Genomic DNA, 22379 nt, shown 5'->3' with positions numbered 1-22379 from the left:
ATGACCTAAAATGAAAGCTGACAGTGTGCACTTTAACATCATAGTTATTGTATCATTTCAAAACAACCCAATGTGTCAGCTCACTGTATATCACTGCACTGGTTTCCCCTACTCGGCTATAAATGCACACATTCCCAGACAGAACGATGGCATCCAGGCATGCACAGGTTTTATACAGTATCATACACTCTCATTTACCTTTCCTTCACGACATGTTGGCCAATAAAAGGAAAACAGTCCAAGCCAAGGCTGTGTTCAGGAAGGCCAAGGAAAAAATGGTTAACATTGAAACATACTTTCCCCATTGCACCACTGTATAAATGCATAGTAACGTTGACAGGCATGAATCGTCCCGACGGGCTGGATATAAGCTAATATTTTGGTCGTCAATCTTAAAGCTGCAATATGTAACTTTTTGGGCRACCTGACTAAATTCACATAGAAATGTGAGTTATAGATATTTCATTCGCATTGAAAACAAGTCTAAGAAGCGGTCGGTCTGTTCTATGTGCGCGATTTCTATGCTTCCCGTGCTTAAGTTGAATTTTTGCCTCTTTCGGTTTTGTACACCAGCTGAAAATACAATATTTTTCGTTATGGAAAATATATTTCACAGCTGTATAGATGGTACAATGACTCTCTACACTATCCTGTTGTCACAGAAATKGAAATTAGKGGAACTATTAGAATTTTAGCACCGAGTCCGCCATTTCCGCATAATGCATCTTTATTTGGAACTTAGGTTTGTTGTTTTTCCTGTCTCTGTAGGCTCCCTCCATGATTGTTGAACCRTCCATTATTTTCACCTCAAGTCTCCCACAGAAAGTTAAGACTGTTAGTCTCTGTCCCCCAGGTGAAAGCCCCAGAGCAGCCTCAGCGACCCCTGACCTGTGCCTTCCCTCTGACCTGCCCCAGCGTCTCGCCCAGGGGGCCCTCTGAGGAGCGTTGTGTCTGCACTGCCCCCAGCAGCCCACGCCCTGTAGTCCTGCAACCAGATGACCCCAGTGACCCAGCCGGGGAACTGGCTGCGCACCGACCCAGGCCTTGAAATGCCTGCCTTACCTGGGGGTCTGCGGTGTCTGACTCCTGGGTCAGAAGTTAGTATTGTACAGTCATTAGCCTATTTTTCTAGGATGAACACATTTTATTTCAACARCATCTTCTAATACTATACGAAACCATAGGTTGTGTTGAGTAGACCTTGCCAAACCACTGTGGTGAAAGGACACATTTTGATAAGACAAATACATACTATGGCTGATAATTMATTTATTTTCTGGGAACTTTTTCGTAAAGCCTTTAGTTTCAGGGACTGTGGTTAGGCTACATATTTGGTAATCGGTGTGTTCGAAGATGGCTTGAAGACTAGAATACAACAAAGGACTAGAGGGCGAAGAGACTCCTTGTCTGCGATGATACTCGGTTAATAATGTATAAAGTGTGTGCTGACATTACCATGGAAGGCTGTTAMATTACATTACAAGGCTGTCTATAACCTAGGACAAGACAATGTTTACCAAACTGATCGTCTAGAGGCTGGTTTCTTAAATTAGCCTAAACCTGGACTAAAAAGCGCGTTCAGTGGAGAATCTCCATTGAGAGTGCCATTTAATCCAGGACTAAGTGTAATCTGTGTCAGGGAAACTGTCCCTTAACGTAATGAATTTAAACAGGCGAGTTGTGAAATAGGACTAATCATTTTTCTAAAGTTTTATGAACCAGAAATATGCATCACTAAAGTAATTCACTGTGTTTTGTAAATTACATTATTTTTGACTTCTGACTAATTTGGGAATAATACTAGTCATTTGTTTTCAAATTGTTCTTAAGACATTATGATGATATGTTAGTGATTTATAAACTGGGTGGTTCATGCCCTGAATGCTGATTGGCTGAAAGCCGTGGTATATCAGACCGTATACCATGGGTATGACAAAACATTCAATTTTTTCTGCTCTAATTGTTGGTAATCAGTTTATAATAGCAATAAGGCACCTCGGGGGTTTGTGATATATAGCCAATATACCACGGCTACGGGCTGTGTCCTAGCATGTCGTGTTGCGTCGTGCATAAGAACAGCCCTTAGCCGTGGTATATTGGCCATATACCACACCCCCTTGGGTCTTATTGCTTAAATATAACTCCAATAACTTTGTWCTGCTGCATTGGGTGCCATCTATTGAGCCCTGTTTATACCTGGTGCTAACATCTGTACGGATCTTGTCCACATTCTCATTATGCCCACATTTTTAGACAGGTGTAGACTATTAAAAGAACTGATCCTGACGAATTGATTGGATGAAAGGTCAGTARTGAGAATATTAATGCTGGTCCAGGTGGGTGGAGTTTGCACTGGGTGAAAAGTGATGGCATTTGTTTTGAAACTGGACTGTCATGAGCTGGGTTTCCCCATTCAAAGCCTATGGTGAAGTTGGCTCAAAAACAAGTGATGCAGGTCTATCAAGCACGTGGAGTAATGATTTAGGGCTGGATTCAATCTGCATTGCAGAAGTRTCGCAGAATTTCCATCTTATAGCTCAATTGAAATTTTAAAGGTTATATTCCTGCGTTTGCAGAGACTGAATATTCGGCTCAATCGGAAATGACCTYTTACATTATAACGCGGATCTTCCGCGATATGGATTTAATCCACCCCGTAGGAGTTTTTACATGCAAAAGTGTTGTTCGCTCTTGCTAAATCCCAATTCAACTTTTTATAATCTACTGATATAAAGAAATGACTAATTCACTGAACACTTTATTTGGCACAGAAGGTCACAGGTTCTAATCTTGCTGATGTATATTTATTGGAGAACTAAACTAGGGGTATTCTTGGTTTAGGATCAGCAACACTGATGGCTAACACTACATTTGGGTTATGTCCGTTTCAGTAGACAAAGTGTCTTGTAAAATGTAGAGTAATGTATAATTCTGCAAATAAATAATTTTACCACTGGAAGGCAGCATTGTTCCAGAGAAGTTATCTGTATCTCACACAAATGAATCATTCAGAAGTGAATTACACATTGTTGGTCTTGTTGAGTATCTGAAATGTACAAGTGTAATACCAAAGCATAAAAACATTTAAATCTTTAAGGCTTAAGTGTATCATACAAAAGCATTTTCTATGGAGTTGATTTACCACTGCGTACAGTGCATTCGGAAAGTATTCAGACCCCTTGACTTTACCCAAATTTTGTTACGTTCCAGCCTTATTCTAAAATGGATTAAATAAAAATCCTCAATTTCACACAGTGACAAAGCRAAAACAGGGTTTTTAGAAATGTTTGCACAGGACCCCCTAAATATTCAGACCTTTTTGCTATAATACTCAATTGAGCTCCGGTGCATTGTTTCCATTGATCATCCTTGAGATGTTTCTAGAACGTGATAAATTCAATTGATTGGACATGATTTAGAAAGGCACACCACTGACTATATAAGGTCCCACAGTTGACAGTGCATGTCAAAGCAAAAACTAAGCCATGAGGTCGACGGAATTGTCTGTAGAGCTCTGAGACAGGATTGTGTCGAGGCACAGATCCGAGGAAGGGTGCCAAAACATTTCTGCAGCCATGAAGGTGCCCAAGAACACAGTGGCCTCCGTTCTTAAATGGAAGCAGTTTGGAACCACCAAGACTCTAGGAAGATCCCTACTGTGAAGCATGGTGGTGGTAGCATCATGCTGTGGGGATGTTTTTCAGCGGCAGGGACTGGGAGACAGGGAAAGATGAACGGAGCATGAAGATGAAGTACAGAGATCCTTGATTAAAACCTGCTCCAGAGTGCTCAGGACCTTAGACTAGGCTGACGGTTCTTCCAACAGGACAATGACCCTAAGTACACAGCCAAGACAACGCAGGAGTGGCTTCTGGACAAGTCTCAATGTCCTTGAGTAGCACAGCCAGAGCCCAGACTTGAACCCGATCGAACATCTCTGGAGAGACCTGAAAATAGCTGTGCAGCACCTCCCCATCCAACCTGACTGAGCTTGTGAGGATCTGCAGAGAAGAATGGAGGAAACTCCCCAAATACAAGTGTGCCAAGCTTCTAGCGTCATACCCAAGAAGACTCGAGGCTGTAATCGCTGCTAAATGTGCTTCGACAAAGTACTGAGTTAAGGGTCTGAATACTTAAGTAAATGTTCTGTTTTTTTGTTTTTAATACATTTTGCTGAATTTTCTAAACCTGTTTTTGCTTTGTCATTGTGGAGTTTTGTTTTTAGATTGATCAGGGTGGAAAAAAACATATGAATCAATTTTAGAAATTGAATAAATTCCAGGTGTCGGAATACTCTCCRAATGCACTGTATTTGTCACCAGGGCTGGGATTCAATCCGAGGCACGTTGTAGAGTGCTTGACTTTAAAGATCATTTCCTAATGAGATATCTGCAGCGTTTACTGTAAATGCGATCTTCACGAATGTCGGGAACATTGCCTTTAAAAAGTGAATGGTCAGCAGTGCTCTACAGCGTGCCTGGCCGGGCCCAGGTTTAATATGCTCAACAATGTTCATTACTAATGTCAATTTTATTGTGTCATGAATCTTACCAAAAAGTCCAGTTCGATGGCACTGATGACAGTTTAAGGCCAACGACCCCGGCCGGCTCTAACCAAGTCTTCCATATTTAGATTGCACAGACATAATGGCCTTTTTATATGTTTTGGTAGTTGGGGTACTAGTCTGTTCCACTCCTTATCATGCTAAACTGTTTGGCATATGATACAGAGTATAAGGACTGGAATATTATCGGAAACAAACTTGTACCCAGGCTATCGTTTCAGGCTTTTGGCCTCATATCAACTTTGATATGAGTGCTGTAGCACCCCCTGTTTGTCACAGGATGCCATTGCCCTGGTGAGTCCTGCTCCTGCAGCCTATCCATTCCAGGTCCTGAGCCCACTGGCCTTCTCTGGTCATGCGCACCTTCACCGGGTCAAACCTCCAGTACTGCTGCTCTCGAAAGAAGTAGAGGCGCCCGTCGGGACGGGTCAGCGCACCGTTGGTTCCCTGGGGCACCCCGGTCCAGTCGGCCAGCCGGCGCGGGTAGTAGGGCTCGGATCTCAGTGTGTGCAGGTTGAGCACGGAGTAGCGGGAGCCCTTAAAGAGGACCATGTGTCCCAGGGGGGCGTAGTAGAAGGCACAGTCTGGGTGGCAGGGGAGGCCGGCCTGGCTGCTCCTCCTGGGGAAGCCAGGGTCCAGGGCACTGCCCGAGTAACGCCATATACGCTTACCTGCAGAGGGAGGGTAGGGAGAGACAATTCAGCGCAATCAACACTACTTCCTCACTGAGGTACTTTATCCTGTTTGTGCTTTAGCCAGGTCCTCTGCTGTGTTATTTCAGTGTCATCCAAACCATAGTCAGGGGAGTTGGCTAAAGCACAATTATCTGGGACCAGGTCACTTCACACGATCATTCACTGACTAAAGTGAATTGAAGGAGATTGCTTTACCTTTGAAGAAGTACCACTTGCTGTCCAGTGGGGAGAAGGCYGCGGCCTCGATGGCCAGCGGGAGGTGGCGCCAGCGCTGCTGGAGAGGGAGAGGTGCGCTCACGTTCCCCTGAGCCGACACCATCCAGTACACACTGCCCCGGAACACCAGCACTGTGTGGTTCTGGTCTGAGCACACGAAGACAGACAAGAATACATMAAAATATTATATTTAAGCAATAAGGCCGGGGGGGGGKGGTGTATGGCCAAWATACCACGGCTAAGGGCTGTTCTTCTGCACAATGCAACRCGGAGTGCCTGGATACAGCCCTTAAGCCATGGTATATTGGCCATATACCACAAACCCCCGAGATGCCTTATTGCTATTATAAACTGGTTACCAACAATTAGAGCAGTAAAAATATTTTTTTTGTCAGCCGATCAGCATTCAGGGCTCAAACCACCCAGTTTATAATATCCCAATGAATAACTTATGTGTTTGGGGGGGGGGTTTCAAATGATTGTGAGCACAGTCGTGCCCTACCCATAGTGATGGCATCAAAGACCCCCTGGCAGTAGAGGGGCTGGGTAATTTCAGGATGTCCCTCGGGCTCCTCAGCCAGCTCCCACTCCTGCAGGGCTGAGCTGAATGCCTGGCCTGTTAACCTCATGGGCCGACCCCCCAGAGGCTTCCCTGGGGAGGACAGAGCGAGGGAGACCATCAGTAGCCAACTCATCTGACCAACGGAGGGGTTGGAATGACAACTGTAGACAGAAGGGGGGCTGGGCGGGGATATGTTGGCTGGGTGGGGAGGTTGGGGGGTGGAGGTCCACTTTGCATTTCTTTTCCTGTACATACTGAATTTATTATTACTTAAACTCTGTAATATGATCAATACTTTGTAGTTATGTACCTCTTAAAAAATATGTTTTCTTTTCTTCTGAGTGGCAGCCCACAGGTACAAAACTAGTATATGTGATATGAAAGTATAGGAATTTAAATATTGTAACCGTTACCCCCCCAATGAAAAAATACTGTGTTTGCTGAAGCACATACAGATCCAGGATCAGGCCAGATAAGAGAATGAGACCATATGGAATGGGAGAGTAGATTGTATACAGACTCAAGTTCCAGTAGTTTAAGTGATGGGGTGATAAGCGATGAACACTATGATGTTGATGTATGAGCGTTCCATTGCGTCCGAGAGAATGTTTAGTCAGCCATCTAAACTAAACTCGTACAAGTGTTACTTCCACAATCTATCWGGTACATGGCCACTGATTATGAACTACCATGTGAATAAAAATGAATGTTAAGACAAATATTGGCTCACAGATTAATTTACTGCTCCAATGGGACAAATGTTGGTTGATACTTGATAAAGGAAGTCTGCATGCCAATGTATTTTTTTCCCTTTAAAAAAATATGAGAAATACAAACCAAAAACAATGACAGTATTTTCTCTAAAACGGACATCATGGGAACAAACAACCCTCCCAAGTGGAAACAAACAGAACAATATTCTCAAATAGTCAATTATATAAACAGTAAAGCTGGCCTTCCCAGGAAACTTGAGTTGCTGTGTACTGGACAAAGGGTTGCAAAGTTACTGGAATCTTCAGTAGTTAAAATCATGACTTTAGTAATGTTTACTTGAATAACAAAATGTATATAGTATTCATTTGTTATATCTGTGTCCATATTGTCCATGAGTTTCTAGTAGATAGATCATATGGTTCAAGAGAAAATAGCCTCATTAATGAAAAAATCATCTAATCAACAATGGCATCATTTTCAATTACCTCTGCAACTCATCCAATATTGACTTATTCACAACTGCCACCAGTTTGACACCAAAACATTGACACCAAATACATATTAACATAGTAAAATAAATAAAAGTGTAAAACATTTTACAAAGGATATTTCATGCTGAAACCCTCATATAAAACACCAATGGTATTCACTAAGTTGATGGTTTATTTTTAGGATAATGTTATACAGTTTTGCATTCTATTTTTTATTTTWAAATCTTACTTAATTATTTTTATATATTTTACATGTGGTAAGACCAGAGAGGGCCAGAGATGACTACAGACACCTGTGATAATCTGAAGTATCCAAAAGGGCCACTAGATGTCTTTACATAAATGACATAAAATCTTTGAAAGATACGAACATTCTGGTCATTTACTGGTATAAGTCAAGAATGTCATTCTCGTTGAAAAGAATGAAGAAAGACACATGTGGCTACTGCAAACGGATGTCAAACGAAACACAAAGCTGCATCCTATGATAAGGCTCTGGACATCACACACCCATTTTGTTTGCAACAGGCTGAGCAAACATTTGTCTTCGCAGTGATGATATCAGCATCCCTGAGGAGAGGAGGAAAATCTGAAAAGAATGCAACCTGGCAGGAAGAATAAAACAGAGATTCTTTGCTGAGAGCAGTGCTACTGTGTGTAATCTAAACATACTGTGTACTTGGGTCAGTCTCTACACAGACAATTTAAGAATATATAACAATTACTAGATTACAAACTTGTGTGGCCAAGTCTACTGCAAAATCTCATACACTGTGACGTTACATTATCACTAAGACAAAGGTTCCGTCCCAAATGGCACCCTATTCCCTATATAGTGCACTACTTTTGACCAGAAGCCCTATGCGAGTCCCTTTGGGCCCTGGTCAAAAGTAATGCAGTAAGAAAAAATACGGTTTCTGAAGCAGATGCCGCGGCCGTATACCCCGACCACAATGGTTAGAAATATGTAGGAAGGTTCTTGGTCAGATTCAGTACAGTGAAGTTATTCAGGTCAGACAGACATCTGGTTCCCATCATCACATGGTGTTAACACACACGTATTCTGCCCGCAGGGCACTGCATACCTTAATATCTCAGAAGATACACTGTTTGTTTTCATCCCATTGTTCTGTATGAGTAACCCAATACCACAATCAGCAGTGATAATGCTTAGAGACTTGATATAAAGGGGAGCAGATCTGTATCAATATATGAAATATGCCAAATGTTTTGAACTAAAAAGGAGTAGAATGTACTCAACTGTATGTCTTTTCATTTCAATTGAAAAAACAATTGTTTACAAAGGGGTGGTTGATTCTCCTCCACAAATCAAACAGAGAAAGGCATCTAGAATTGGCATGCATACAAGACTACATTTTGTTGGATCCAGGTAGGACCGCTCAATAGCCACGGAGACATTCCTGGATAAATGCCTGCAGGTGGATGGATGGGACTCATCATACAACAGCAGCATCAACCTGTGGAAACCTGTCTTACACATGCCAGGAGGGAGCGAAAACCTCCACGGCAAATTGCTACTCCATTTGTTCTACATAAAAACATGTAGGCTATGCATGCAGACTAGGGCTGAATATTTCCCAGGTATTTTACAAATGTTCCATCCCGAGAATAAATCGCTTTTCTACCGGGTAACCCCAGTATTTCCCAGCTAAAACCGGAAGTGTCATTCAAAAGCATTATAAAGCACAAGTAGGCCTATGTCTGGATTTGATTAGAATATTCAAGCCTGAGGCTACCTGAGCCTGAACCATACATTAAATACATTTTATGAGTCCTACATTGAAGACATTCATCGAGCCCAAGCCCAAAAAAGCCCAAATGATTGTTATCCAATATATATATATGATAGAGGCTACTGCACATTATGCACAACAAAAGCCAATAAATGTAGCTAGTTATATGCACTCTTGGGTAAATAAATGAAACAAGCTCCAGACAGCTAATCTTTTTGAGTGTGAACTGTATTACTACTGTACTGCATTGTCTTACACTGTATTATYTGGACTGGAATTACGCACATCGTTCAAACCATGATAAAGCAGGGAGAGAACATGCGATTCTGGTGCAGCACATACAGCTAGCGAATTAGATATTCATTTTGAAATTGAATAGGGCCTATTTGTATAATTAGTAAGCTGACGCATATATAAGCATACCTTTCAGAATATTTCCCCTGATGTTATTAGCCTACCTCCTATTTCTCTCTCTATTGTTGCTTCATCCTTTCCTCACTGTCAGCACCTTTGCCAGCGATTACAGCCTCGAGTCTCTTGGGTGTGACGCGACAAGCTTGGCACACCTGTATTTGGGGAGTTTCCCCCCATTATTTTCTGCAGATCCTATCAAGCTCAATCAGATTGGATGGGGTTTGGACGCTGCACAGCTATTTTCAGATCTCTCCAGAGATGTTTGATCGGGTTCAAGTCCGGGCTCTGGCTGGGCTACTCAAGGACATTCAGAGACTTGTCCCGAAGCCACTCCTGCATTGTCTTAGCTGTGTGCTTAGGGTCATTGTCCTGTTGGAAGGTGAACCTTCACCCCAGTCTGAGGTCCTGAGCGCTCTGGAGCAGGTTTTCATCAAGGATCTCTCTGTTCTTTGCTCCGTTCATCTTTCCCTCGATCCTGACAAGTCTCCCAGTCACTGCCGCTGAAAAACATCCCCACAGCATGATGCTTCCACCACCATGCTTCACCGTAGGGATGGTGCAAAGTTTCCTCCAGACGTGACACTTGGCATTCAGGCCAAAGAGTTCAATCTTGGTTTCATCAGATCAGAGAATCTTGTTTCTCATGGTCTGTGTCCTTTAGATGCCTTTTCCTCAGGAGTGTCTTCTGTCTGGCCACTCTACCATAAAGGCCTGTTTTGGTGGTGCTGCAGAGATGGTTGTCCTTCTGGAAGGTTCTCCCATCTCCACTGAGGAACTCTGGAGCTCTGTCAGAGTGACTATTGGGTACTTGGTCACCTCCCTGACCTAGGCCCTTCTCCCCCAATTGCTCAGTTTGACCAGGCGGCCAGCTCTAGGAAGAGTCTTGGTAGTTCCAATCTTCTTCCATTTAAGAATGATGGAGGCCACTGTGTTCTAGGGGACCTATAATGTTGCAGAATTTTTTTTTCTGTGCCTCAACACAATCCTGTCTCTGAGCTCTACGGACAATTTCTTCGACCTCATGGCTTGGATTTTTGCTCTGACGTGCAATGTCAACTGTGGRACCTTATATAGACAGGTGTATGCATTTCCAAATCATGGCCAATCAATTCAATTTACCACAGGTGGACTCCAATCAAGTTCTAGAAACATCAATGGAAACAGGAGGCACCTGAGCTCAATTTCGAGTCTCATAGCAAAGGGTCTGAATACTTATGTGAATAAGGTATTTCAGTTTTTTATTTTTAATACATTTGCTAACATTTCTAAAAACCTGTTTTTGTTTTGCCGTTATGGGGTATTGTGTGTAGATTGATGAGGACAGTTTTTAAATGTAATCAATTTTAGAATATGCCTGTAAAAAAGTCAAGGGGTCTGAATAGTTTCCGAATGCACTGTATATATAGGGCTATATATATATATATATCACTCTAGAACAGGTTTATTTACAGTATTTTGGATGCAATTTGAATGGAGTTGGAGGAGAGAAAAGACTGAGTGCTTGCGTGTGCACTGACTTAAAGCAGCGATATTTGAGTGACAGGCTGTTTTAAAACTCTGCAGCTGCATAAAAAAAATACATCTTTACAATAAAAAAAATAAGATGACCTCCGAAAGCCAGACGGAGATGGGTAAATTAGACCAGATGGAGATGGGTTAATTAGACCAGATGGAGATGGGTAAATTAGACCAGACGGAGATGGGTAAATTAGACCAGACGGAGATGGGTAAATTAGACCAGACGGAGATGGGTAAATTAGACCAGCCGGAGGTGGGTAAATTAGACCAAGACGGGGGGGAGTGGGTAAATTAGACCAGACGGAGATGGGTAAATTAGACCAGACGGAGATGGGTAAATTAGACCAGACGGAGATGGGTAAATTAGACGCGCATTCGGTCTTTATATTACTGTAGCATAGACTATTCTGCAGAAAATGTAGGCCTGTCTGTCACAAGAAAAAAAAGTTACCATGATGAGATGATAGGTCTGCATGCGTCGTGAACTGCGCTCCATACTGAGATGGGCGGTCTGTCCCCACCCTGAGCGTTGACGATTCATCATGCAGAGGCCATAGAGAAGCCAGATTTAGACAAAGCATATCATTTAACCATTCAACCCTAATGCAGAGCCCAGTCCGCCATAACAGGAGCTCTGTTCTCCAGTAACACTAACACTGGGACAACCCATCTACCCTCGTGACAGCACTGTCAGGTAAACAGTGTGTGTGGAGGTATAATAAGGTCTTAAGTGCAGTTGAGAGAGAAGATTTACTGTATACTGAACAAAAATATAGAYGCAACATGCAACAATTTCAATTTGAGTTACAGTTCATGTGAGGAAATCAGTCAGTTGAAATAAATTCATTAGGCCCTAATCTATGGATTTGACATGACTGGGAATACAGATATGCATCTGGTCACAGATACCTTTAAAAAAAATGGGCCTCACAATAGACCTCAGGATCTCGTCACTGTATTTTTGTGCAATCAAATTTCCATCGTTAAAATGCAATTGTGTTCGTTGTCTGTAGCTTATGCCTGCCCATATCATAACCCCACCGCCACCATGGGGCACTCTGTTCACAATGTTGACTTTAGAAAACCGCTCGCCCACACGACACCATACACGTGGTCTGCAGGTGTGAGGCCGGTTGGATGTACTGACAAATTCTCTAAACGATGTTGGAGGCGGCTTATGGTAGATGAACATGAACATGCAATTCTCTGGCAAAAGCTCTGGTGGACATTCCTGGACATTCTGGACAAGCTCTGGTGGACATTCCTTCAGTCAGCATGCCAACTGCACGCTCCCTCAAAACTTGAGACATCTGGCCTCCCGGGTGGCGCAGTGGTCTAGGGCACTGCATCGCTGCGCTAGCTGCGCCACCAGAGACTCCGGGTTCGGAGTCTCTGTGGCGGGCCGGGCGCAGTGCGCGCTAACCAAGGGAGCCGGGTGCACGGTGTTTCCTCCGACACATTGGTGCGGCGGGCTTCCGGGTTGGCGCGCTGTGTTAAGAAGCAGTGCGGCTTGGTTGGGTTGTGTTTCGGAGGACGCATGGCTTTCGACCTTCATCTCTCCCGAGCCCGTACGGGAGTTGTAGCGATGAGACAAGATAGTAATTACTAGCAATTGGATACCACGAAAATTGGGAGAAAAGGGTATAACATAAAAAAAATATAAAAAATTTAGACATCTGTGGCATTATGTTACTGTATTTGACAAAACTGCACATTTTCGAGTGCACAAGGTGCACCTGTGTAATTATCATGCTGTTTAATCAGCTTCTTGATATGCCAGACCTGTCAGGTGGATGGATTATCTTGGCAAAGGAGAAATGCTCACTAACAGGAATGTAAAAAAATGTGTGCAAAAAAATTGGGAAATATGCTTTTTGTGCGTATGAAATAATTCTGTAATCTTTTATTCCTGCTAATGAAACATGGGACCAACACTTTACAWGTTGCGTTTATATTTTTGTTCAGTATAGTATACAATGAGGTAATTGAGTGATGTCAGTCTGTCTCCCTCTCTTTCTAGGGAGCATTTGGACAGTTCTGCTTGTTTAATGATGCAATTCCTTTCAACACTTTTTGCTTATAAATCTGACTGAGATGGCTGTCGACGCTCCATTTAAACTKACATACAGACAGATGGTTTAATTCACAGACATGCCTTGTAGTGTATACAGTATATGACATCATTGGTTTTAACCTGAATGGAGGACATTGTATATAATTTACCATAGAGCTGCTGCACTGCAGCGATGTCATCCCAGCTGAGGACCAGGGCGCGGCCTAGCTTCCTGTAGTAGGGGGACATGAGGGAGTGGCGCACCGGTGAGTGCTCCAGCCCCAGTGTGTGGCCTATCTCGTGGGCTGTCACCATGAACAGGTTGTGGCCCTTGTGTCCGTACAGCGTCCACCTCTCTGCCATGTCGAAGTGGGCCTCCCCCCGGCAAGGGAAGAAGGCATGTGCTAGAGCTCCCCCTATAGGACAGGAGAGGAGAGGGCGTGTGAGAGGTTTGGACAGGACAGGAACTCCATTGGCCCCTCTCTGGTGCCCAGATTTGGGTGATTAAGCTCTTTCTTTACTTTAAAAGAATAGTAGGGCAAGTTTTTACGGACCATGTGACCTGAAAACTAGCTATGAATTACAGCCCAGGGTCAGGTTACATGGTCAGGAAAAAAGCTCCAGGCCCCTTGTTAATATCCAGTAGGGTGAAGATGATGTGGGGCCTGACCTGGGCCATCAAAGGCGTTGCTGGCCCCGTCATTGTGCTCGCCCTCGTAGAACGCCAGGCGGATGTCCGTGGGGCCCTCTGGGACCTCCTGGAAGGCCAGGCCTGACACGTTGCTCCACAGCTGAAAGGCGGCGCGCACCGCAAGCCGCACGGGGCCCGGCGCAAGGTGACGTGGCCAGTTCACGATCCTGTAGGTCAGGTGACGCTTGTACCATTTCTCACCTGCAGGGGCAGAGATGACACAGAGAACCATGGGTACATGCCAATGACAAAAAATAAAAAATAAAGGACTGCATGGCACACCACCACATTGCTCATTATAATAAAATAAAATACTTTTCCCACCAAGTAAGTTTAAATGTGATATGACAGTGTTGGTATTTCAACATTTGCAGTAGAATCACATACATTGCAACGTCCTTAAGAGTCTATTGACGCACATGTCAATCTAAGTTAAATAATTWAAAAAATCACCATCAACATACGTCAGTTTAAGCCAGTTGAAGCTTTTTGCACGGGCTGCGTCTCAATCCGCCGCATCCTCCTATGTCGCCTTTCCGCATCTGCGCGGAAGGTGGCCGAGCTACAGTGGTGTTTGTCAGACCTTTGAGACATACGGAAAATCGGTCTTCTCATGAAAACGTCTGCAGCGTCAAAACGGCCTACAAACTCATGAACATGATGGTGTTTCCCATTTTGCTCTACGACCCCCACAAGTGTCATGGGTCTCATCTGAAGGTAACCCATACAATGGAAGTATGGAGGTGGTTTTGTGCCAATACAAATAGGGGGTTCAATGTCCCAAAAAACWAAAATATTTCCTGAGATTTTTTATATCTCCAAAACCTTATTCGTTATGACACATTTATGTCTTTTTTTTACCATCTATAAATGTGTTATTCAATGTATTTCTATGGGCAATAGTAGTAAAGTTCCAAACTGCCTCTGGAAGCAATGTCAGCACAAGAACTGTTCGTCGGGAGCTTCATGAAATGGTTTTCCAAGGCCAAGCAGTCGCACACAAGCCTAAGATAACCATGTGCAATGCTAAGCGTCGGCTAGAGTGGTGAAAAGCTCGCCCGCCATTGGACTCTAGAGCAGTGGAAACGCATTCTCTGGAGTGATGAATCACGCTGGCATTCTGACGGACGAATCTGGGTTTGGCGAAAGCCAGGAGAATACTACCAGCCCGAATGAAAGTGCCAACTGTAAAGTTTGGTGGAGGAGGAATAATGGTCTGGGGCTGTTTTTCGTGTTTCGGGCTAGTTCCCTTCATTCCAGTGAAGGGACATCTTAACGCTACAGCATGCTAGACAATTCTGTGCTTCCAACTTTGTGGCAACAGTTTGGGGAAGGCCCTTTCCTGTTTCAGCRTGACAATGCCCCTGTGCACAAAGCAAGGTCCATACAGAAATAATTTGTCAAGATAGGTGTGGAAGAACTTGACTGGTCTGCACAAAGCCCTGACCTCAACCCCATCGGGATGAATTAGAACGCCGACTGCGAGCCAGGCCTAATCACACAACATTTTTTACTTTTAAAAACCTTTATTTAACTACGCAAGTCAGTTAAGAACAATTTCTTATTTACAATGATGGCCTACCCCGGCCAATCCCTAACCCAGACGACGCCTGGGTTAGCCTGGAATCGAACCAGGGTATGTAATGAAGACTCTAGCACTGGGATGCAGTGCCTTAGACCACTGTGCCACTCTGGAGCCCAAATTCACTAATGCTCGTGGCTGAATGGAATTAGAGCATCCAAAACATGCTCAATGGGTGACATGTCTGGTGAGTATGTTTACAGATCCTTGCAACATGGGGCCGTGCATTATCGTGCTGAAACATGAGGTGATGGCGGAGGATGAATGGCATGACAATGRGCCTCAGGATCTCGTCACGGTATCTCTGTGCATTCAAATTGGCATCGATAAAATACAATTATGTTCGTAGTCCGTAGCTTATGACTGCCCATACCATAACCCCACCGCCACCACGGAGCACAAACCGCTCGCCCACACAACGCCACACACGCTGTTTGCCATCTGCCCGATACAGTTGAAACCGGGATTCATAAGTGAAGAGCACACTTCTCCAGCGTGCCAGTGGCCATCGAAGGTGAGCATTAGCCCACTGAAGTCGGTTACAACGCCGTAGTGCAGTCAGGTCAAGACCCTGGTGAGGATGAAGTTGTGCAAAGAATGAGAGAAATAAGCTTTTTGTGCGTATGGAACATTTCTGGGATCTTTAATTTCAGCTCACGGAACATGGGACCAAAACTTCACATGTTGAGTTCATATTTTTGTTTAGTATAGTTGAAAAGTTGCTAATTAACACAATGCTAAAGTTGTCTGTGATGAGATTCAAACACGCAACCGTTGAGTTGCTAGACCTTGGTTAGCTAAAAGTGTTAAGGTTAGGGGAAGGGTTAGCTGACATGCTAAGTAGTAAATAGTTGAAAAGTTGCTAATTAGCTAAAATGCTAAWGTTGTCCGTGATGARATTTGAACACACAACCTTCGGGTTGCTACACCTTGGTTTATACCTTAGGTAACCTTCTGTAATGTACCCATACCAAACGTAATATATAACAATTTGAGTGTCTCGGATTTATGTTTACTATGTTACGTCTAGTCTATGAGACCAGGCTGGTGATTTAGGCATAATTACAGTGCATTCGGAAAATATTCAGACCCCTTGACTTTTTCCACATTATGTTACGTTACAGCTGTATTCTAAAATGGATTAAATTGTTTCCCCCGCTCATCTATCTACACACAATACCTCAGGATGACAAAGCAAAATCTGTTTTTTAGATATTATAGCAAACGTATAAAATAAAATAAATATCACATTTACATAAAGTATTCAGACCCTTTACTCAGTACTTTGTTGAAGCACCTTTGGCAGCATTTACAGCCTAGAGTCTTCTTGGGTATGACGCTACAAGATTGGCACACCTGTATTTGGGGAGTTTCTCCCTGTCTTCTCTGCAGATCCTCTCAAGCTCTGTCAGGTTGGATGTGGAGCAACGCTGCACAGCTATTTTCAGGTCTCTCCAGAGATGTTCGATCGGGTTCAAGTCCGGGCTCTGGCTCTGGCTGGGCCACTCAAGGACATTCAGAGACTTGTCCCGAAGCCACTCCTGCTCTGTCTTTCCTGTGTACTTAGGGTCGTTGTCCTGTTGGAAGGTGAACCTTCACCCAAGTCGGAGGTCCTGAGGCTCTGGAGCAGGTTTTCATCAAGGATCTCTGTACTTTTCTCCGTTTATCTTTCCCTCGATCCTGACTAGTCTCCCTGTCCCTAGCGCTGAAAATAAATCCCCACAGCATGATTCTGCCACCACCATGCTTCACCGTASGGRCGGTGTCAGGTTTCCTCCAGACGTGACGCTTGACATTCAGGCCAGTGTTTTCAATCTTGATTTCATCAGATCAGAGAATCTTGTTACTCATGGTCAGTCTTTAGGTACCTTTTGGCAAACTCCAAGCGAACTGTCATGTGCCTTTTACTGAGGAGTGGCTTCCGTCTGGCCACTCTATCATAAAGGCCTGATTGGTGGAGTGCTGCAGAGATGGGAGAACCTTCCAGAAGGACAACCATCCCCACAGAGGAACTCTGGAGCTCTGTCAGAGTGACCATCGGGAGTGACCATCGACCACCTCCCCCGATTTCTCAGTTTGGCCGGGCAGACAGCTCCAGGAAGAGTCTTGGTGGTTCCAAACTTCTTCCATTGAAGACTGATGGAGGCCACTGTGTTTTAGGGGACTTTCAATGCTGCAGACATTTTTTGGTACCCTTCCCCTGATCTGTGCCTCGACACAATCCTGTGTCAGAGCTCTACAGACAATTCCTTCGACTTCATGGCTTGGTTTTTACTCTGACATGCACTGTCAACTGTGGGACCTCATATAGACATTTATATRCCTTTCCAAATCATGTCCAATCAACTGCATTTACCAAAGGTAGACTCCAATCAAGTTGTAGAAACATGTTAAGGATGATCAATGGAAACAGGATGCACCGGAGCTCAATTTCACGTCTCACAGCAAAGGGTCTGAATACTTATGTAAATACGTTTTTTTTAATTTTTTTTTATACATTTGCAAAAATAAAATAAAAAATGTTTTCGCTTCGTCATTATGGGGGTATTGTGTGTAGATTGATGAGGGTAAAAAATTTATTGAATAGATTTTAGAATAAGAGGGCTCCCGAGTGGCGCAGTGGTCTAAGACACTGCATCTCAATGCAAGAGGCATCACTGCTGTATGCTTGACTGTATGTCCCAGTCAAGGGTTTTTTGTTGCACCCATTTGTTGGGGGGTAAAGCTAAATGCTTTTTTTCTTTACAAGACTGTAATCGCCTCATGTATACACGAGATTACACAATCTAGAAATCACTAAAGCAAACAACCACACACAGCATGCAAAGCATACAACAACGAGAGGAAAACGTCTTAGCAGGAAACAACCATTACCCAGAGATTAGTGGAACCGGCTGGAGCCTGGACCGTAACAGCCTGGCTGTATCAGCCAGAGATTTTTTTATATTTTTTATTTCACCTTTATTTAACCAGGTAGGCTAGTTGAGAACAAGTTCTCATTTGCAACTGCGACCTGGCCAAGATAAAGCAAAGCAGTTCGACACATACAACAACACAGAGTTACACATGGAATAAACAAACATACAATCAATAATACAGCAGAAAAGTCTATGTACAGCATGTACAAATGAGGTAGGATAAGGGAGGTAAGGCAATAAATAACCCATGGTGGCGGTAGTAATTACAATATAGCAATTAAACACTGGAATGGTAGAATGTGCAGAAGATGAATGTGCAAGTAGAGATACTGGGGTGCAAAGAAGCAAGATAAATAAATACAGTATGGGGATGAGGTAGATTGGATGGGCTATTTACAGATGAGCTATGTACAGGTGCAGTGATTTGGTAGCTGCTCTGACAGCTGGTGCTTAAAGCTAGTGAGGGAGCTAAGAGTCTCCAGCTTTAGTGATTTTTGCAGATCGTTCCAGTCATTGGCAGCAGAGAACTGGAAGGCGAGGCGGCCAAAGGAAGGATTCTAGGATTACTTCTGTCATATGATATGACATGACACCACGTTGCCCATATAGTGCACTGCTATCAACCAGAGCCACCTTAATCCATAATGCACTACTTTTGAACAAAGCCACCCTACTCTCCATAAAGTGCACTACTTCTGCAGCCTCGCAAGCCAACTGATCTCATGAGCTTGCATGAATGTTCAGTGTTTCCCCTATATGCACTTTCATCTACAGCGCACCGCCATTTAAGTGTAGCCACCAAATGTTTTATCAAATTGGGATGGTAAACTTAAACGTCTAAAACTCGTTTGAAGAAATCACAATGGAGCAATATATTTTTAAGTAAGATCATCTTTGAGAACTAACAATCACCCCCCMAAAAATCTAGCCAGTCAGGGAGAATCCAAAATTCCAAAAATGTCATGGCATGGGGCCCCAATTGATTATGTTATAATGTTTGAGTCACTCAGATAGCATAAAACAAGGTATACAAGTCATGGCAAAATGTGTATAATTAATTCGCTTAGAAACAGGCATTTTTCTYTCTGCCCCATGGCAAAATGTGTAGAAWGTCAGGAAATTAGCTCTAAAACAGCAATTGTCTTTGCGGCCAAGAGGGCCTCTAAAACTACCATGTAATGTCATGGGGCCCCCATTGATTTTGTTATGTTTGGGTCACTCAGATGGCTTATGCCTTGCTCTTATGCTATGGCAAAATGTATATAATTGAAGGACATTAACTTTTTTATCTGAAAATGTTTTCTCAGCCACATGGCAAAATGTGTAGAATTGTAGAAAATTWGCTTTGAAACGGCTACATTTTGTTTCTGCTGCCAAGAGGACCTCTAAAACCGCACCATTGGCAACGCCCACTACCATGCTGCCCCCCCTCATTTCTCTGCCTAGGGGTAACACTGCAGATATCTGCATAGCRAACATTCATGTAAACTCGAGAGATCAGGTGTCTTGCAAGGCTACTACTTTTGACCGGAGCCAACGCATTCCCCATATAGTGCTGTGGCCAGAGCCGAAAGGCGTGTCAATTGGGATTAGGCCTGTCAAAGATCAGCCACAGAGGAGAGATGTAACTGGGAGGTCTCACCAGACACCAGAGTTGTAGTGAGTGTAGTGCACACTTGAGCCATCTCGATCCTGGACACAGAGATAGAGACGAGGTTTAGATTTAAAAAWATATCTACCCTTTGACTAGATAACCAGCCTCTCACCCACTCCTCCCCATTAGGCTCATATGGCAAAAAATGCAATAGCCAGCCGACAGCGAGCGAGAAACATATTGCGAAGTCAGGCCTTTTCTTGGTAATCTGGACATTTCGATGATTTAAAAACTACCTAAGACTTTGGTGAATTTGTAATTGTTATCAAGAGTGCGACCTAGCAGGAGCATGCTTTGAATCTGCATCCTTGAAATACACGTGCGTGGTTTTACGCGCTATTACACACTGAGTCGAGCTAAATTACATAAGGATGGACAACATTCGTGGCAGCCATAATATAATGAGAGAAAATACATGTCAGTGGAGGCTGGTGGGAGGAGCTATAGGATAATGGACTCATTATAATGGCTGGAATAAAATGGAGTCAAAAGTGGTTTCAATATGTTTGATACTGTTCCGTTTATTCCTTTCCAGCCATTAAAGTGAGTCTGTCCTCCTATAGCTCCCCCCACCAGACTCCACTGAAGTGTGTGGCTATTACAAATCTGAATATTACGCACCATATTCTAGAACTATTGTGCATTACGAGTCATTATGGCGCAGCTGTCACAAAACGTCAAAGAGTCATGCATTGATTTCGTCAGTTGCGTTCAACTTTGAGCATTACTTGCATCTTACCAGTGTGTTTTACTTCATCCTTTCCTTATCCGTGTCTTCTCGTGATATTGAAAAGTAATTAGCTAGTCTACTTGTTTCTTTTAAAGTGATTATTATTGAACAATTGTCTTTTTCTTTTGTAATCAARAGGGATCTGCATCCATACATTCAGCCTGTCATGGATAGAAGCGTGGATGCCCATGTGCAGACGATAGCGGGCCTGTGGCGAACTCTCCTGAGGCCTTCCTGGTGAAGATGCAAAAGCTCCGCTGAGAGCTTGGTGAGTTGACTGCATTAATGCAGYCTGTCCTGGATTAAAGTAGCGATGCTATGGACGTTTCACCACAGCGCCCCCCCCACACCTGGAACTCTCCTGTTAGGAACGTTCCTGCTCCAACAAGAGGTAGCTAACTTGATTACATTAATTGAACCTGTCCTGCTGTATCATTTTACATTTGAGTCATTTAGCAGACACTCTTATCCAGAGCAACTTACGGTTGATCAACTTTCTCGTTATCTATCTCAGAATGGTCTCAGAATGGTCACCAGTCAGTGTTCAAGACGGGTCACTCAACTGAGATTGCTCTTCTGTGTCAGAGGCTCTCTTCACTGCCAAAGCTGACTCTCTCTCCTCTGTTCTCATCTTCCTAGATCTATCCACTGCCTTCGACACCAYGAACCATCATGTCCTCTTCACCCTCTCAGGGCTGGGCGTTTCAGGCTATGCAAACTCTTGGATTGCATCCTACCTGCAAGGATCTGTGTCCGCACCATGTACTCTTACTACTGATTTCCTTGTCCCATCGTGCTCTAGCGACTACATGTGGCGGGGCAGGCGCCTGCAAGCTGACTTCGGTCACCAGTTGTACAGTGTTTTCTCCGACACATTGGTGCGGCTGAATTCCCGGGTTAAGCGAGCAGTGTGTCAAGAAGCAGTGCGGATTGGCAGGGTCGYGKTTCRGAGGACRCATGGTTCTCRACCGTCRCCTCTWWCAAGTSCGTTCAAGAGTTGCAATGATGGGACAAGACTGGATCTACCAATTGGATGTCAGGAAATTTGGAAGTAAAAGGGTAAAAAAMGTTTTTTAAAGAGGCAAGGAGGGGAAAGAGAAAGTTGGAAAGAAATGAATCGAATGCAGACGTCGAGAGGTTGAAGTAGCCAAGTACAAAGAACGGTGAGCCAGGAGTCAGGACATTCGCTTATCAAGTTGTCAAGCTCATTGAGGAGCTCTCCAAGGGCACCTGATAGGTGATAGATGACAATAATGTTAAGCTTGAGTGGAAATTAGTAGACCTGTGCCATCACCGCAATGGCCAGATGCTCTYGGACAATGAGAGAAAACATAGTCAGATGAAGAAAGAGAAGCTGGAGTAGCAGTGTTCTCTGGTGTGATCCATGTCTCCGGCAGGGCCAACAAGTCAAGGGACTGAAGGGCAGCATAGGCTGAGATGAACTTCGCGTTCTTGACCACAGATCGGTTATTCCAAACCCTTCCAGAGACCCGGAATTCCACATGGGTTGTGCGCGCAGGGTACACTAAATTAGAAGGGTTGCAGCCAATCAGTGGGGAGCGTCTGTAAAGCCTACAGAGGCGCAAACAGGTATAGAAAACAGACATATAGTTGACAAAGTTACAAAAGAGCAACATGAGATAATCTGTAAATAACTAGGTAAGATACTCAAGTGAGATAATGGTGTGKAGTCTTCCTCTCTTTCCTTCCTTGAACAACTCGGGAGAACCRTCTTACAGCTGCCATTGAGGAACCACGGGAGACTGAAGAACTAACACTAATTGCYTAGCAGAGGTGGAGAGCACGCATCCCTGTACTAATTG

The 22379-nt window shown here is 43.8% G+C and overlaps 1 protein-coding gene and 1 long non-coding RNA gene across 2 annotated transcripts in view; one reads left to right on the top strand and one right to left on the bottom strand.

Annotated features, from left to right (window-relative positions):
- Positions 1–505: 505 nt before the first annotated feature.
- On the top strand, positions 506–2959 carry LOC139022621 (uncharacterized). Its single transcript, XR_011473806.1, has 2 exons — positions 506–2002; positions 2087–2959. It is a non-coding gene; the product is annotated as an uncharacterized lncRNA (long non-coding RNA).
- Positions 2960–3015: 56 nt separating this feature from the next.
- mmp28 (matrix metallopeptidase 28) overlaps positions 3016–22379 on the bottom strand; it is a 39926-nt gene continuing 20562 nt past the window's right edge. The window contains exons 4-8 of the mRNA XM_024014056.2: positions 13652–13873; positions 13152–13397; positions 5978–6127; positions 5455–5622; positions 3016–5235 (exon numbers count right to left, since the gene is read on the bottom strand). Of these exons, the coding sequence (XP_023869824.1) occupies positions 4838–5235; positions 5455–5622; positions 5978–6127; positions 13152–13397; positions 13652–13873 (1184 nt within the window). The 3' untranslated portion in view covers positions 3016–4837. The remainder of the gene's footprint in view (positions 5236–5454; positions 5623–5977; positions 6128–13151; positions 13398–13651; positions 13874–22379) is intronic.

Source organism: Salvelinus sp. IW2-2015, linkage group LG22 (genome assembly GCF_002910315.2).
Source record: "Salvelinus sp. IW2-2015 linkage group LG22, ASM291031v2, whole genome shotgun sequence".
In the NCBI taxonomy this organism is placed as follows: domain Eukaryota; kingdom Metazoa; phylum Chordata; class Actinopteri; order Salmoniformes; family Salmonidae; genus Salvelinus; species Salvelinus sp. IW2-2015.
The sequence above is the reverse complement of the archived record's forward strand: the minus strand, read 5'-3'. Positions and strand labels throughout refer to the sequence as shown.